General features: G+C 45.1%; 1 protein-coding gene across 1 annotated transcript in view; it reads right to left on the reverse strand.

Annotated features, from left to right (window-relative positions):
- Positions 1-12,508, reverse strand: part of hnrnpl (heterogeneous nuclear ribonucleoprotein L) — a 30,963-nt gene extending 18,455 nt beyond the window's left edge. The window contains exons 1-7 of the mRNA XM_083640996.1: positions 12,415-12,508; positions 11,816-11,937; positions 8,283-8,520; positions 5,584-5,671; positions 5,300-5,394; positions 4,867-4,939; positions 855-890 (exon numbers count right to left, since the gene is read on the reverse strand). Of these exons, the coding sequence (XP_083497122.1) occupies positions 855-890; positions 4,867-4,939; positions 5,300-5,394; positions 5,584-5,671; positions 8,283-8,520; positions 11,816-11,937; positions 12,415-12,498 (736 nt within the window). The 5' untranslated portion in view covers positions 12,499-12,508. The remainder of the gene's footprint in view (positions 1-854; positions 891-4,866; positions 4,940-5,299; positions 5,395-5,583; positions 5,672-8,282; positions 8,521-11,815; positions 11,938-12,414) is intronic.
- Between the last annotated feature and the right edge of the window lie 4,644 nt (positions 12,509-17,152).

Here is a 17,152-nt window from a genome sequence, read left to right on the forward strand (position 1 = left end):
CATAGCCTACATTCATTTCTGCGCATATAATATAGGCCTTTGAAGAATTTCGGAATTCATTCATAATTTTGTGTAGGCTAAATGCTTTCAGTCACCTAATGGAGGAGCCACAGTAAAGATAAACGTCAACAATCTATCAATATCATCAGGTAAAGCCTATTTCACCTGTATCTTCTGATTGACATTAAATGGATTAAAATGGCACTATATGAGCGGTGATATCTGTCCATGTACGTACAGTAGGGCCGCCGCCGCACGTTGCTCATTAAATCATAACAGGAAGGAACCAAATCAATATCTGCCGTGCATAGGCTATATTTTCTATAACTCAAATCACATGAAACATGTTGCCCTTGTTGTGCATAGGAGGAATACAATTTCAATCTGATGGCTCTCACTATCTCACTAGATACAACGGTCGGGTGATAAAAAGTTAATATTGACGTTTTATTTCAAACTAAGTTGTGTATAAAATTATAAAAGGATGAACTTGTGGGTGGGGGAGGGCAGATCTTTTTTTTTTTTTACAGGTGCAGGGGGAGGGCAGAGAGAAAATCATAACTTTCAGGAAGGGCGGTTGATTTTTTTTCTAAAATGATATATCATATTTTACCCACCCCACGTAAATATCGGACAGTTCCTAAGAGCTAAGTGACAAGGTTGTGAATAACATGCAAGAGAGGGGTCTGACGTTAAGTGTTTAAAAAAAAAAAAGAAGTCTGCAAGTTCTATTTTTGTTATCCAAGACATGTAACATAATGGAGATTTTTTTTTTACAATGATTTTCTAAGATTTTAAAACATAACATTTTCTAAATGTAACCTCCCATATCGGTCATCCTAATACACACACACCTTGTGAATTGTTCCAATTGCCTTCACCATCAGCATCTGTGCAGGTACACACATACACACACGTCAAAGTCCAAATTAACATTGAAAAAGTTTGGCCACAATTACGTATATGGTAAACACATTCCTTTAAAATCTAGAAAAACCTTAGAAGATCGCAAAGAATAGAATAAGCATCAACACTATTATATGCATAGCACCTGAAAACAGTCTAAGCACGTTTTATTGACAACTACAAGATCTAGACAAAGTTAATACAAACCAGGATAAGATCAAGAGGATAACATCAGAGGTGAAAAGACAAAAATTCTTTGGACTATAGTTAACAGTCTGGAGGGAAAAACCAACCTAAATTGTAAATAGACTTTAGTTGGAAAAACATCTTTATAAAAAGATGCTGGCATAAGCCCTCATGAACACAGAACATCTGTGATTGTGCCTTTGAGCCTGAGAGTACAAGTGTGATTTCCAAAACCCATATGCCATGGAAGCCGTTACAAATATGGATTCAACAAAAATGAACAGAAACAAAATCCTTGTCAATCTTGGGTTGATTTTTACTTTTAAATAAGATGCTAAACAAAGAAATCATGTGGTCATCTCATGAATCTCCTCGTGTTTCACCAACAAAGCGTGACAACCTCCGCTTTTTCTTATGTAAAAAGGAAAAGAAAAAAATTGTGGAACAAAATCCAGGTCTGTAAAATTGACTCTTAAGTTGCTTCAAGTTGGAAAGACCCAACCCCTTTTAGAACTATGTTATTTAAAAGTACAAATTTCTCAAATATTGATTGACCCCGCTCATTCCCTGGGGTGCCTTAGTACTAGGCTGGCAACCGAATACGTGGTATAAGCTTCTAGAACACTGGTTCCCAAATGGTGTGCCTTGAGGTAAGTCCAGGTCTGCTTTGGGATTTTGTGACAACCATACATTATTATTGCAAATACAGCCTAAAACTATACAACAGGTGGGTGTGTTGCTGCTTTCATGTAGTAATTTTTAATTAATTTCTGGATTATTTTGTTAATATTTTATGAATTAATTTAGTTGTTTGTCAAATTTTACTTGGCATTTAGTAAATAAAAATGTTGAGTGATAAGAGTGAAAACAGGTGTTATAGGGGCTATTTTGCACAGATATATTAGGTGAGATTTGGTCTTGCCCTTTGGTGTGCCTCCAGCCTCTGGCGCAAAAACTTTGAAAACCACTGTTCTAGAAGTCCAAGTTGCCAAGAGAATCAGGAGCCAATCTGTTGCACTCCATCGCAAAACACCAGAGGTCATCGCAACACAATTTGTTTTTGAAACAGCGGAGTAATTGCAGACCTTGTTTAAATAGGGACTTTAATCATATAATAGTATGTTTCATATTTGCATGATGGCTTGACACTTATAGACAACAGCAGCCAAGTCTTTTAATTGGACAGAAACTCAACCATCAAGACAGTCTGTACAAGTACTTACAGCACCACACACGGAGCACAGGACACAGTGGGGAGGTAGGGGGCGCTCTTCAGCAGGGACGTTACCTGCCAACCCTGTGACTCCAGCCTCAACTCATGCTTCACTCCTCCTCCTCCTTTCTTTCCATCCTTCCTTCCTGCCTTCCTTCCTTCCAATGCATCCATCCATCCCCACCACCAGAGAAAGTACATCCACACGTCCGTGCTGCTTGGTTTTGCCTTGCTGCCACCGGTTTGTTTTGAGTGTTGCTTTATGAGAGGCTGATTTCCAGCTTACCGTGCTCTGAGCGCAAAGCAGGATATTTGCACCGTTTGAGACCCGGCTGTCTGTCCACAGACACACTGAGCCAAACCTGCATCACACGGGAGGCGTTAAAGGCATCACTATGGGCCAGTGCATGATAATGGGAAAATGAAACATCGCAGAAACAACACAAGAATAGCACAGAGAGAAGGAGAAATGAGAGCGGGGGAAGTAGAGTAGGGGGGGGGACAGAGCACCAGAGTCCATAAATGTAGAGAGAGCTTTGGGAAAGGTTTTGTAATCTGTTTGCCTCTGTGCTTGTATGCTGGATGGGTGTTTGATGCTTGTGTCTTCGTTGGCCCCGCCCCCCCGTGCTCGTTTCTTCTCATGTACAAATGGCCGTCTAGTGCTTGGCAATAAGTCGTCTGGGAATATCTGCGTGCCGGTGATGATGTGCTGTTGTCATGGCGATTCAGCTCTGTGTGTTGCCGTGGATACTCTGCCTCGGTGTGTTGTCATGTTGTGTTTCGGCACAGGAAGGGAGAGTGATAGCAAAGGGAAGCCCATACGCCCGGGTCAAGAGATGAGCGAGTGTGGCGCCTCTGATTTTGTTTACTGCCCCGGTATGTGGTGTCATCTGTTCCCTGGTCAGGCTGAGTGTGTGTCCTCTGTTGCTCCCTGGTTGTGTTATGGTAGTCACGTCCCAAGGCCTGGGAGGTGCCCTCATCATCAATGTGTTGTGTCAAAAAGAAAAAGGAAAAAGGTGAATCCTCCGGCCTCTGGAGATGTGCTGTACTTGTAAAGAGCATGGTGGCAGATGCTTATCAATGTAACGAGATCAGTCTGTGGTGGATATGCGGGGGGGGGGGTGTCTGCTCGTATTGGCCATCATGTGCTCAAACGTGGCGGCCGGCTACTGTCCACCACAAGAGTAAAATGGATTCCCATGTCAGGTGGAGGAGATAGGGTTGATGGTGGACTTGGGATATGGAGGAACTGAGAGTTGAGCTTGTGTGAGTCCGGTGTCTGTCGCCCCACTGTGTCCGATGTGTGCCACAGAGCGGCGTTACGTTAGTTGTGGCTGTGGGTGGCGCTGTTCTAGCTGTAGAAGCCGCTGTGGCTTTGGTAGCATGTGTCAGCTTAGGAGTTGAGGTGAGCCTGTATGAGTCTGCACAGTGAGGGCACAAGGAGGACCTCTTGCTCGCAAAGCAGCCAAGACTTTGGAATACCAAGAAATCTCTTGGAGGATGAGATGTTCTACACCTGGATAAAGCTTATAATGAGATGAGATGTTCTACACCTGGATAAAGCTTATAGTGTGCAACTGTGCATGTTGTGGCTGTATACCAGAGAAACTATTACACAACAATTACACATGTTTACACTGTCTGGGGGGGGGGGATCATAGTTGCCACCACACGGCTAAAGTAAAGAAATTCAGTCTAATGTAACAATTAGGTCTTAAACCAGCAGCAAAACTGTGAAATCCACCATGTTAAACAATAAGAGACAGAACCTAGGGGGGGGGGGACCCATCTTCATACCAAAAGTAAAAACATGAGCCTACTCGCTAACAACTTGCTAATGCCAAAGTTGACCAGTGTGGCTTTCATTGTCACCAATACATTTAGGTTTGAATGCTAAACAAGCAAGCGAGCTCTGTCTTCTACATTTTACATTGACACATTTTGTGTGTTTGTGTGTCTAGTCTTCACCGCGCCAGAAGCTTACCTAGTGGCTTCACAAGTCAGATACTCAGCGGAATCCCTACTGGATGCTATGACAAAATCTCCAATATGTTGTGCAGAGGCATTTGAAAGAAAATGGTGAAAGGTGCTGACTGGACTCCAATAGGCAGGAACGTGAGGTTGTGCGACTGTGGCATGCTCTACAGGGAGTGTGAACCGATGTGCGGAATGGTGGAGACTGCATAACGCTACTCAGACCGTGACGTTCACAGGCTGCCGACTGAAACATGCATGCGCTTGTAATTAAGGTTGGCTGCCCTTGAGGTTGCTCCTCGTGCCCTTACTTTGTGCCTGCTGTGTGGCAAGAAAATGCACAAAGACCGTGAGAGCGTCACAGGAGTACTGCCTCTGAAGACCAGGAGGGGGCAGCGTGCTGCATTTACACAGACTGTGAGAGCGTCACAGGAGTACTGCCCCTGGAGACCAGGAGGGGCAGCGTGCTGTATGGTTTGATCAAAGGCAATACCCCAGGAGGCAGGGGACCCTAAGCATCCCATACAGTGGCATGAGCGGAGGAGAAGAAGAAAACAAGGGGGGGGGAGGGGGGGGCCGCATGTTACCTTGGCCGCTCAGGGTGGGGTTTGCGTAGTCCCATGTGTCTTGGTCGTTCTTGAACACATTCAGGCGTGCTGGCTATGGAGAGGAACACATCACCAAAATGACACAAGCGCTCTCCTCACTCATGTGTCTTCATCATCAACACACACAAAAAGGTGACATATAGAGAGCCTAAGTGAAACGTCACTTCCTGCTTCAGCACTGTACCAGAGATTTTCTTCCGCCATTTATTTTAAGTTTTGGTCCGAGTGAAATGTTCTATGGTCTCTCCCGATTATAGCGTTAGCTGAACCGTTTGGTTTGAACCAGTAAAACTATTTTTTATAAGCATTTAACGAAATGTCTATGGGAAAATAAATGGCGGATGAAAATCTCTGGTACAGGCTGAAGCAGGAAGTAGGCGGTCACTTTGCCTCTCTATTGCCATGCACTCACCTTTGCATATTCGATCTTCAGGGTGCAGCAGCCAGAGTAGATGTCTGCCCCGTTCAGAGAGGCTTTGGCCCTCTGGGCACTTTGGACCGTGTCAAATGTGGCAGCGAGTCAAGGAGAAGTTTGATTACATGGCAAAGAACTGAGGATTCAACGCTCTTCTTCAAGATTTCTGAAGGCCCAAACACACTTTCACAGTAAGAGATTTGTGTACAGCAACATATACAACACGTCCAAACTGACAAGGAAATAAGTCAAACAGGTAATGCTTGCTCTGGGAAAAGGATATTCGACCATGGCCTGAACACCATTCTTCCTGAAGATGACGATCCTCTGTACAGGCCCACAGTTGTTGCAGATGGTGTAGAGCACATCCTGTTGAAGTAAATTGATAAGGCTTTTGCAGACCAAGTAACTCTAATCAAACAGTATTTTTCAGCAGTTTGTAAAAAATAAATGGCCTAATCCTCCCCACACCCCCCCTCATGAAGCCAACTGTGCTTCTGCAAATGTGTTCTATAAATATATAAATAAATGGCCTAATCCTCCCCACACCCCCCTCATGAAGCCAACTGTGCTTCTGCAAATGAATACACGTCAAAACAAGTGTCCCTAAGTTAATGCCATCACCACCATGTCTCTGCTTTTTTATGGTTCATAATAAGCTTGGGGGGATGATGAACAGAGTCAACTTCCTTGTATGTTTGCAATACTTTGGCCAATAAAGCTGATTCTGATGTACTTTAATGCAGTGGTTCCCAAATAGCGTGCCCCGAGGCAAGTCCAGGTGTGCCGTGGAATTTTGTGACAACCAGGCTTTAACCCATTGATACCTGATGCAGCATTTGCGTGTATATCCCTTTAAGACCTGCAGCAGCGTCTTGTTTTCCCTTTAAGCCCGGCTGCTGACGTAGATCGTTGTTTCAAGACATGTGACCGATTAAATGCATCGTGATTCGCTGAAATAGATGTGGCGGAGGTGAAATGCATTATGGGTTTCGTCGTTTTTTCTTTTTCTTTTTGCCCGCCCTCGACGGTGTGGAAAGTTTTCCAAAGCTGAACTACAAAATGACTGGCACGGCAAGTCAAGGAAGCGGCATTTCAGACCCAGACGATTCCAAAACATGGCAACTTTAGTTATTAGAGGATGAAATTAAAGCCCCAATCAGTAACTTTTTCACCTTAACACGTTCACTGCCGTCGACGAGTTGACTCGTCAAAAGAAATCCAACGGTTGACTGCCGTTGAGTCAACTCGTCAAAAAAAAAAAAAAAAAAAAATTGACGGTGGGACCCACGTCTCCTATAAAAATATGGGAGCCACCGAACATGTACAACCCATTCCACCGACCCACTAAGTGGCGACAGTGCTCTCCAGACTAGAAAAAGCCGAGCCAAAACTGCAGGGGAACGCGCGAGGAAACCATTCTCATACTGTAAAATGGATTGGCGAAAACGCTTTCGCTTTCGCGCTGGCGGTGGGGGATTGCAAATTTGCATAATAGATTATGGGTGCAACACACTTTGAAACACCGGCAGAAAGCCCACAATCGCATGCAGCTTCATTCCAGCTGAGCTCACAACCGAAACGAACGAGCCCCATGCAGACTCGCCCAAAGAGTGGCCGCCAGAAGCCAGGCAGCACAGACAGGCAGAGCCTCGCTTGTACCGCTGCAGCCACGGAGGGAGGAGGAGAACACACACGGAGGGAGGAGTTTGAAGGAGAGGGGGGTTTCCTGCTGCTATGGAGGAAATTACTGTTCAAAACTATTGTTTAGATGTCTGACGTCTTACGCCAAAAATAAATGGTTAAAGTGACTGTTCTATCGAATTTCACAAAAAGCCATTTATCTCAGCTTAAATTTTCAGATGCTGAAACCATGCTGTATTCAACTGCTAATGCCTACATAACTACTAACTCTACAAACTAACTCTTTTAGACAGAGAAAGCACACATTCTATTAGTTCTTTTGAGATATTTTGTGTTCACAAAATCTTAGCAGAAAATAATCCTCGGCTCTTGAAAGATGAGCCAGAATCCTAAAAAAAAAAACTTGGCAGAAGCTACCTACAGTAAAAAAAAAACTGCTGGCAGTGAATGTGTTAATATAACAGCTTTTTAGTCATTGATTGAAGATAGTACAGTGACTTGTAAGAGGGAAAATGTCACCTCTATTGGTCACACACCGCCCTCCAAAGGCCTCTCCTGGGACTAAGCATTTTTGTGCATGCTTCCCGGAGGCAGCATTCGCGCATGCGCCGTGTACAGCGGAAGTGCTGTGTTCAGGAAAACAAGGAAGTAACTCGGTGCGGATTTGCTACGAAAATGACGTTTCACGTAACTATGGAATATTATTTCATCACGTGGTGAGTACCCGATGTCACAACATGTACATAATAAAGCTTTCTGACGCTGTGTTTTGTTGACTTTGAACAGCGATATCGATACAGATACTATTGCACCCAGAGGGCGCAGTTTCTCCAATAGCAAAACTTGGAAAAGTTGCTGAATGGGACTTTAATGTATATGATCCAGCCTGAATTTGTCATCCTACAGCAATGATTTTCAACCTTTTTCATATCAAGGACCGCTAACTTAGTACAAATACGGGCCAATTGGACCAATTGATACAATTTTGTCTCTCCGACCCAAAACTGAGAATATTTGTATTGTTAGATATGATTTTGTCCAGAATTCCATTACTAACTTTATTGTAGATACAGTGAAAATAACAGATAACAGTGAAACTATGACCAAATTATTCTTCTACATTCTCTAATTGTGTTGTCATCTTGTAGATAGAAATAATGCTGAAGTTTAACAATTCATCAATTTGCTGGGGACCCCCTAGAACCCCCTGCTGGTCCCCGGATGCCACGTTGACAACCACTGCCCTACAGCAATTAACCCAGTTCGGTGCACATTTGCATAATGTATGACTCTAACCTCCCACTGTACAGTAGACTTGTGTCTGTGGTCATGTTACCGTGGTGATAGGATAGATGGGGTTCATGATGGTGAGCAGCAGCACACTGTTGACACTGCGGGTGTCGTCTGGGTCTCCGGGACGGGAGATCTTCTGGCTGGTTGAGTAATTGATGAAGGCAGGGTGGCCCGCAATGTAAACCTGGTTCTCTGCTGCGTAGGTGACAGCATTACTGGAGCTACTCATGTCCTCATACTCCACCAGGGCCTGGCGCTTCTTGGGCATCATGACCACAAAGCTGTACATACATTAAAAGGAACATCACTGTCACTGCAATTTTACAGGATCCATACACCAAGTAGGGGTGTGCCATATCATATCATATCATTAACGATATATTGTTACAATTCATATTCATATTTAAGTTTTTTAAAAATCATATTGATTTGTGATATTGTGACAATGTCAATATTCCGCCTTTTTGATGCAACTAGGCATCTCGCGCACTCGATTCCCATCGCTACGCCCGCCCTGCAGCTCGCATACGCAGTAGGGATGGGCATTTAAAGCAATTTAAATACTCGAGTACTCTCCTATTATGAACGAGTAATCGTGTACTCGCGCGCATGGGGGGGGGGGGGGGGGGTCTGTGTGATTACTATGGTAATGACGGAGCAGGTAATCTGCTGTGTATGGGGCTGTTCACACAACGTTTGCATTTTTGCATGGAAAAAGCACTACCTGGAGCATTTTTTGTGAGGAGAGGGGCTGACTGTGATATTAGGTGACGCTATAAGCTAACGTCTAAAGCCTACCTCCGACAGTATCTCCGATGGTTGGATGGATGGCATTAGCCATTAGTCGTTCGAGCAGACAATAGTTTTGTGAAACAAGCGAAGGCTCATTTCCAATACATGTCCATTGTCCAGTATCATCCATTTTACTTTATGATCACTGTTACACTAACGTAAATCCAGGGATTACAAGGTCCGGTGTTCTGCCAAAAAGTGAAAACTGACCACTGACCAGTGTGATTAACGTTACAGCTGCAGCTAAATAGTGATCACCATGAAGCGATTGTCTCCCAAAAAGTAATTATTTCTCCACATTTCTAGTGCCTAAGGTTATGGGAAACGACAGTGTGGTCAGTAAACTAGTGCAAAGTTTTGAATGAGTTTTATCGGACTATGAAGAAGCGTGCATCTGTCTCCTTGGGGAGCATATCTCCAGCCACCATTTTCGGGATGAGCTGGGAAACTTCCGGTTAAAACTTTCAAAATAATGTTACTTAAACAAAAGTAAATAGCTTATTGATGCACGTTGGAGAAAAAGGTATTTCAACGAACGAAGCAGCAAACCATGTATCAAAATACTCATTGTGACTCATTATGGTGTGAAACTGTGGCTGTAACGCATTACTCAAAATAAATATGAAGGTTAAGCTACAACACACGTTTTATTTTGAAAGCACCAAAGCAGATGACGTACTTGTACATTCTGACTGACTTGACACCCGTGCAGTTCATGCTGCCAGATCCACATGACGATGTGCGCGTAGATCTAGACTAGGGATGTCACCGTGTACACGACTACATGGATATGATTTATTATCCGTGTATCCATTTAGAAAAATCAATAACAGTTTACACGTCTTTTTTTGTGTCCTTTTTTAAATAAAGTTTTGACAATGATTTTACTGTGTTCTGGACTCGCAATCATTCATTTCTCATCAAAAATAAACTGTGCGTGTGTCCGCTAGGCGTATTCCTGTCAGTTGGGCGCTGGGGGTGCGCCGGGGAGCGGTGGTCCCAGTGGACAGTGTGTGGGGAAGGAGTTTGCTGCCTGACCTGACGAAGAGCCTGCATCGGCTCGAAACGTTGTCTTTTAAAATGCAAAATTAAACAAAACATTGGGAGCAAATCAGTGTCGCGAGTCTCTTTTAATCTTGGGGAAGGAGTTTGACAATAACGTTAACTCAGTCAGCAGTGGCTTCAGAAAGGCGCTGGTGCGGGCGCTCATCACGATTGCCTATGACATCAGTGCCTATGACATCATCAGTGATGTCATAAGATGATTTTGGTCAATAATGATGTCACTGATTAATGTTATGCTGCGTAATGGTATAACGTAAAAAAAATAAAGCATATCGCCGCTGTCGGGCCAGGACCTCGAATTTCCAAAACAGACACTTTTCAGGAAGTAAAAAAAACCTGTTTGCTCTTAAACTACTGGACCAAATGTCGTCCAAGTTGGCACATGTCTTAATTATAGTTAGTTTCCCGCTGAATGTGTCATTACTTTATAAATATCTTACCTGGATAAGCTCAAATGATGTTGTTTATATTATCAGTCCGACTTGGAAGCGCTTTCTCACGGCCAGTCAAGCGGGAGAGAGTCGCATACTCCTGCACGAGCCCCCAAGCTCCAGGCCGCGGGGCGCGCGTAGCAGCAGCAGCAGCCCTCCTCGCTCTCATGGCCGAATGGGGGCTTTCGCATGGGGTGAGAAATAGTCTGACATAACGCAACATTAACGTTACTTTATTCTTGTCAGAAAGCACTCCGATTTGCATGTTAAAACAAGTTTGCAGCCTAGGAATAACTGGAAAACATTTGATTGATATATTAACGTCAGAGGAAGCCAGGATTAGTCAAAACGATATGAGAAATACACAGCGCGTCTGCCGTGTGTCTTTTCTGGGTTTATTGTCCTGCGTGGGGGGGTACACACGGAGGTAGGGGGGGAATTTCGAGGTTTGACTGACAGATTGAGGGCGAATGGCGTTACGAGATTTACTCACAAGCTCGTTTTAATGCTTTTCCATTGGTTGCATTTGTTAAAAACCACACAGAGACGTGAAGGGTGACCAATGGCATTGATTCATGACAAAAAATAAAAAAGTGAAAAAAGTGACATTCGAGGTCCTGGCCCGACAGTGACGATATACAAAAAACCACAATAATATTTGAAGGCATGTTTGAATATTTGAAGAAAAATTTACGTTTATGCTGACTATAACACTTATTTCGTTGCAATTGTACATTCTTGAAATCAATAAAAAAAACAGTATTATGTCATATCATCAAGAATATTGTTATCTCATAAATACCATATTATTATTTTAGGGCCATATCGCCCACCCCTAATACCAAGCAAGCGGGACTGGCTTATGTGCATGCTTGGTTGATACACAATATGGATCACATAACTGCTTAAAAGCCATCAGTAACAAAATCTTAGTGTCCCTTAACCATGCCTGAATTTAGATACCACTTGCTTGGGAGTGTGCCACCTAGGGCTGCAACAAGATGTTGCCGTTTCCAACTTGTTGCATAAAAGGTAAGCCACTGTTATGTATTTTATATCAAAAAGTCCTTAATGCAATACCATTCAGGAAGTGTGGGTAGTACGGACAGCGACGCAATGTGTTTACACTACTGCCCCCCACACTTCCCCATAAATGTTAAGTGGGTCCACGGGTGGAACTGATGTGATGTAATTTACCCTCCACATCCCAGTTATTTTTGCGATAAAGGATGGGCCATGAATCCCATGTGTTTAGGGAAAATTGCGTGGTCCAGTGCGGTATTATTACCTAATAGCCCCAAACTCCTGCAGGGCCTCCACCAGGTCAGCCTCCATGATGCCGTCAACCAGGCCCCTGATGTGCACCACTGGGGAGGGGAGCGTTTTATGAGGGTCCCCATCATACCCCTCCTGCACGCGGGACAGACAAAACGCTCACATTATTTACACCATTGAAACTCCATAACTGCAGCAGTTAGCTATAATATAACGTTAGCTAGCGTTAACTAGTTAGCATTAACATTAGTTAGCCAGGGCAACAAATCGAGCTAGTTTTGCTAGCTGAATTCTTAAGTTAAGCTAACAACATTACAATTTGTACGTTAGGCAACATTATGAAACACCTTGCCAACGTTAACGCAAGAATTAATCTGTTTAGCTTATGTCATGTTAACTTAGCTGTTACTTGTTAACTAACGTTATCTCTTTGGTTAGCTAACGTTAACGTACACCAGACTGGTAAGCTAGGCGCTAGCTAGCGGTTAGCTACCAAACATGGCTAACTTAGCCCCGCGATGTCAACCTAATTTCCTATCTAAGGGAAATAAGGACTATCTGAATTCTTAACTATAACTTCTAACTGCTAAGGGCAGACAGTAAATCTCTCACCGTTGTCATCCCTCCGTCCTCGGTTTTCTGTCTTTTGGTTGCTCTGCCACCCTCTCCGTAGTAGCGGCCCGCAGCGGCAGCCATGTTGTCCCCTTCCTGGTGCCCGACTAATTTTATTTGTATTTTTTTTTACAACACTACTAGACTATACAAAACATAGACACACAAAGACAAATCTCCATTCTCCAATGCATGGCTCAGGAAACAGGCAAATAAATGAATAAATAAATGAACAAACAAACAAACAAACAAACAAATAAATAAATAAGTAAGTAAGTAAAGCAGTTCAACAATCCAAATCACCAACTGGTCCAGTTTGAGAGGTCACAATAAAGGTTGTGCATGCTTCAGAGTTCTTTGAATATTTGATGGTCTCTATATTCTTATTATTCACTGAGATCCTTAAATACAGGAAAGAATGGTTTTAGAACCATTGAATTTACACTTGTGTATGTGGTAAGAATTCCAAAACAGATCGTTAGACATTTTCACCTGAATTTTTACAAAAAGAGCATTCAGACTCAATGTCCCGTTTATATCTTTTAAGAAAGGTTTTTGCGGGGTAGAACCTGTGTATTTTAAATGTAACTTCTGTCACTTAGCCTATAGTAAGCAAATATTTGATCTGCAAGGACCACACTTGTTTAGGCTATAAATTTCCATATCGTCGCCTTGCTAAACTAATGGCCTAAGTCATATTTTCAAGTTTTTCAGGAGACACAAAAAACTGAACCAAATAGAGAGTATATGATATTCCTTAATCATTTCACACAAAAAGGTTATGAAAATATATGACTATTAACATACAAATAACGCTGTATGTTAAATCATGTTGCATAAGTGGATTAAATGACTTAGGCCAATTTATGAACATGCCGTTGCATCTTAGGCAATTTTAAACCTGACTTAGGCAAAACAATGCACATCTTTTATTCCCACTTCTGTGACCACAAACAGTTTAAAACGCTAGTGGAGCACATAGATAGAGACTCAGGAGACAGAGGGCAGTTTGACTTTCATTTAATAAAGCAAACTCATCTTTACTGGGTCACTCTTAACAAATTGTAATTTAAACTTAAACTTAAATCCTTCTTAAATCAAACAATGTCAGTTAAATCAAACACTGAGGAGGCATGTGCCTCACTTGTTCCTCCAGCTCTTCTTTGCTGGGTCACTCTTAACAAATTGTAATTTAAACTTAAATCCTTCTTAAATCAAACAAATGTCAATTAAATCAAACACTGAGGAGGCATGTGCCTCTCCTCACTTCTTCCTCCAGCTCTTTGCTGGGTTTTAACTAACCCTTTAACATTTCAAACAATTTCACTGCTCACAAGTATCACAATTTTTTGCAAGTCCAAGTCAAGTCTCAAGTCTTTGAGGGGCAAGTCCAAGTCAAGTCTTTGAGGGGAAAGTCCAAGTCAAGTCTTTGAGGGGCAAGTCCAAGTCAAGTCTCAAGTCCCTATGGATGAGCGTTCTATCCAGCTGCATGTACATGGTCCTTTGAGCCCGGATGGGCCTCAGCAAGTGGGAATGGACCAGAGGAACCAGCAGCCAGTAGGGGGAAGAAGGGCACCTCCATACCTTCAGTTGTGGGGATATCATCCACCATCGCACCCCCCTCCCCCACAACGATACCATCCCCATGTAGTTGGGCCTACACCTGAGCGGCAGCATGGTCAACCTGCACGAGACACCATGGACTATTTGAGACACCTCTTGAGGAGGCTTGATGCGGTAGAGGGATGCTTGTACTCAAGGAAAGCGCTCCCTGTGCCTCACCCAGCCCAGGCGCTCCCTGTGCCTCACCCAGTCCAGGCGCTCCCTGTGCCTCACCCAGCCCAGGCGCTCCCTGTGCCTCACCCAGCCCCCGCACTGCCAGTCCTGGTGCCCTCCGCACCGCCAGTCCCGGTGCTCCCCGCATCGCCAGTCCCGGTGCCCCCCGCACCGCCAGCCCTGGTGGGCCCCCTGGCGCCAGTCCTGGTGCCCCCCACACTGCCAGTCCTGGTGCCCTCCGCATCGCCAGTCCCGGTGCTCCCCGCATCGCCAGTCCCGGTGCCCCCCGCACCGCCAGCCCTGGTGGGCCCCCTGGCGCCAGTCCTGGTGCCCCCCACACTGCCAGTCCTGGTGCCCTCCGCATCGCCAGTCCCGGTGCTCCCCGCATCACCAGTCCAGGTGCCTCCCGCACCGCCAGTCCCAGTGCCCCCCGCACTGCCAGTTCCAGTGCCCCCCGCACCGCCAGTCCCGGTGGTCCCCCTGGCTCCAGTCCCAGTGCCCCCCGCACCACCAGTCCCAGTGCCCCCCGCACTGCCAGTCCCGGTGCCTCCTGCACCACCAGTCCCAGTGCCCCCCGCACTGCCAGTTCCGGTGCCCCCTGCACTGCCAGTTCCGGTGCCCCCCGCACCGCCAGTCCCGGTGCCCCCCCTGGCTCCAGTCCTAGTGCCCCCCGCACTGCCAGTCCCAGTGCCCCTCGCACTGCCAGTCCCGGTGCCCCCCGCACCGTCAGTCCTGGTGGCCCCCCCAGCTACAGTCCCGGTGCCCCCTGCACCCCCTGCTCTGGTGGCCCCCGCACCTCCATCTGCTCCCTTGGCGCCCATCCCTCGGCGCCAATCTTCAGTGGCTCCCATCCCTCGGCGCCACCCTCCAGAACAGTCCAGTCGGAGTCGACAATATCTGGGCCGGCCCCCTGAGTATACCTGCCGGCGTCACCAGCATCCAGGTCGGCCTCCGGAAAGGTCCTGTCTGTGGCGTCAGTGTCTGGGACATCATCCGGGGTTGCTCAACCTGTCTGCTCTGCCTCCTGGATGCCCTCCGGACCAGATGGCCCCTTCAACCCTGCCTCCGGCCGTCTTGGCTCTTTTTCCACCGGCCATGCAGCTTGCCCCATTTCACCCTGCTATGGGGCGGCCATGACAGCCGAACGGTTTGCCTCATTTACTCTCCTTACCTTCAATTCCTCTGCCTCTAGTCACTTTTCTTAGTATACATATTCACTAGTGAATATGGGGGCGGCTCTACAAAAGTGACTCTCGGACTCCAATTCCCATAACCCATCACTCCCTCACCTCCAGCCATTTACCCTCCCCTAAGCACACCTGCACCTAATTCTGGACTGACAGTGTGTGCTCCAGACAGCAGTGGAGGAGGCTGCTTTCGTTCTTCCCTATTGATTGCCATGTACAGATGCATTATTTGAAGCCTAAATCATCTGCTTGTATATCTGCATCTGCTTGTACATCTGCATCTGCCTGTACATCTGCCTGTACATCAGCATCAAGGGATCTGCTTTAAATAAACACCCTTGGCATATGTTCCTCTGGCCCTCTTCATTCTAATCGGTGTCCCACTTGCTGAGGCTACACCCGTAACCAACCCACTAGCAGTTTGTACATACAAAGAGCTTCCTTTATGTTGAAGTATTTCTTTTTCCTTGATGCAGATGCCATTTTAAAAGCTTGTAAAATGGCCTAAGTCGCATTGTCTTGTGACTTAGGCAAAAATAAAATGGCCTAAGTCACAGTTAGATTGATTTAGCCACACAATTGATTTAGGCCATTAGATTATTGAGGTAAAAACAGCATTTTCTTTTCAATTAGGATGTTGGCCGTTTTACCAGAGGTGGGGAGCATCCTGAAGAGCTGACTTAGGCAAAAATATCATTTTCGTAAAAAAGTGACTTAGGCCATTAGTTTAGCAAGGCGACGATATGTGAGTGCGAACAACTGTATAGTGAGTCAATTTCACCCCGGGGATCAATAAAGTTATTCTGATTCTGATTTTGATTCACTATAGGCTACCAGGGGTTTTCAAAGTCTGTGGGCCTCCCCTCTGACAAAGCTTGGACAATGGAAGCCACCCCCCCCCCCCCCCCCCCCCCCCCCACACACACACACACACACACACACACACACACATCATGATTATGTTACAGTATTTGATTCCCATTGCAACTCAACAATTAACCCCAAGATAGCCTGATATTGCTGGTGAGTAGGCTACTTTAAGTGGTACTAGTTCCTGATGAAGTAATCTGCATATGTGAAGGAAATATATGTGATGTAGGCCTACATACAATAATAGAGGAAAAACACTCAATAGTGTAGCCCAACACCACCATCAGGCTAGTGGGCCGTCATACAGTATGGGAACGCTAGAGAGGCGCCTCTATCTTAAACTCGGTGTAAACTTAGCAAACAAGGACCACCAGTAGGCTACATGAAGTTAAAATGAGAATGAGAGAGACCATTCAAATGCAACACACAAAAATAGTTATAAGAAAGGACAAATGTCCATCTCCTCATTGAGGCCCCTGGGTGCCAGAGTATCCAGAGTGTAGATCCAAAAGAGTTTGCGTCTTAAAAGAAGATTATTAATGTCACCCCCCCTCCGTGGGAGTTGCACATGCTCAATCCCAGTATAACTGAGAGAGGCAACGGTATGGTGCATATGATTGAAGTGGTTAGCAACAGGGCTCTTGGGATCATGGTTTCTGATATTGCTTCTATGTTCTGAGATTCTGTTCTTCAGAGGCCTAGAGGTTTTACCTATGTACGGCCGCAGGGGCATTTGAGCATGTAGATCACATTACTGGTTTTACATGAAATGATGCCCTTAATATTGAAGGCTTTGCCTGTGTGTGGGTGATATAATTTATTGGTATTTCTAGTGAAGTTGCATTGTTAGCAGTTACCACACTTGTAGTTCCCTGGAGCAACAGGTGGGAGGAAAGTGAGTGCTT

The sequence above is a fragment of the Poromitra crassiceps genome, assembly GCF_964638095.1.
Source record: "Poromitra crassiceps genome assembly, chromosome: 1".
In the NCBI taxonomy this organism is placed as follows: Eukaryota; Metazoa; Chordata; class Actinopteri; order Beryciformes; family Melamphaidae; genus Poromitra; species Poromitra crassiceps.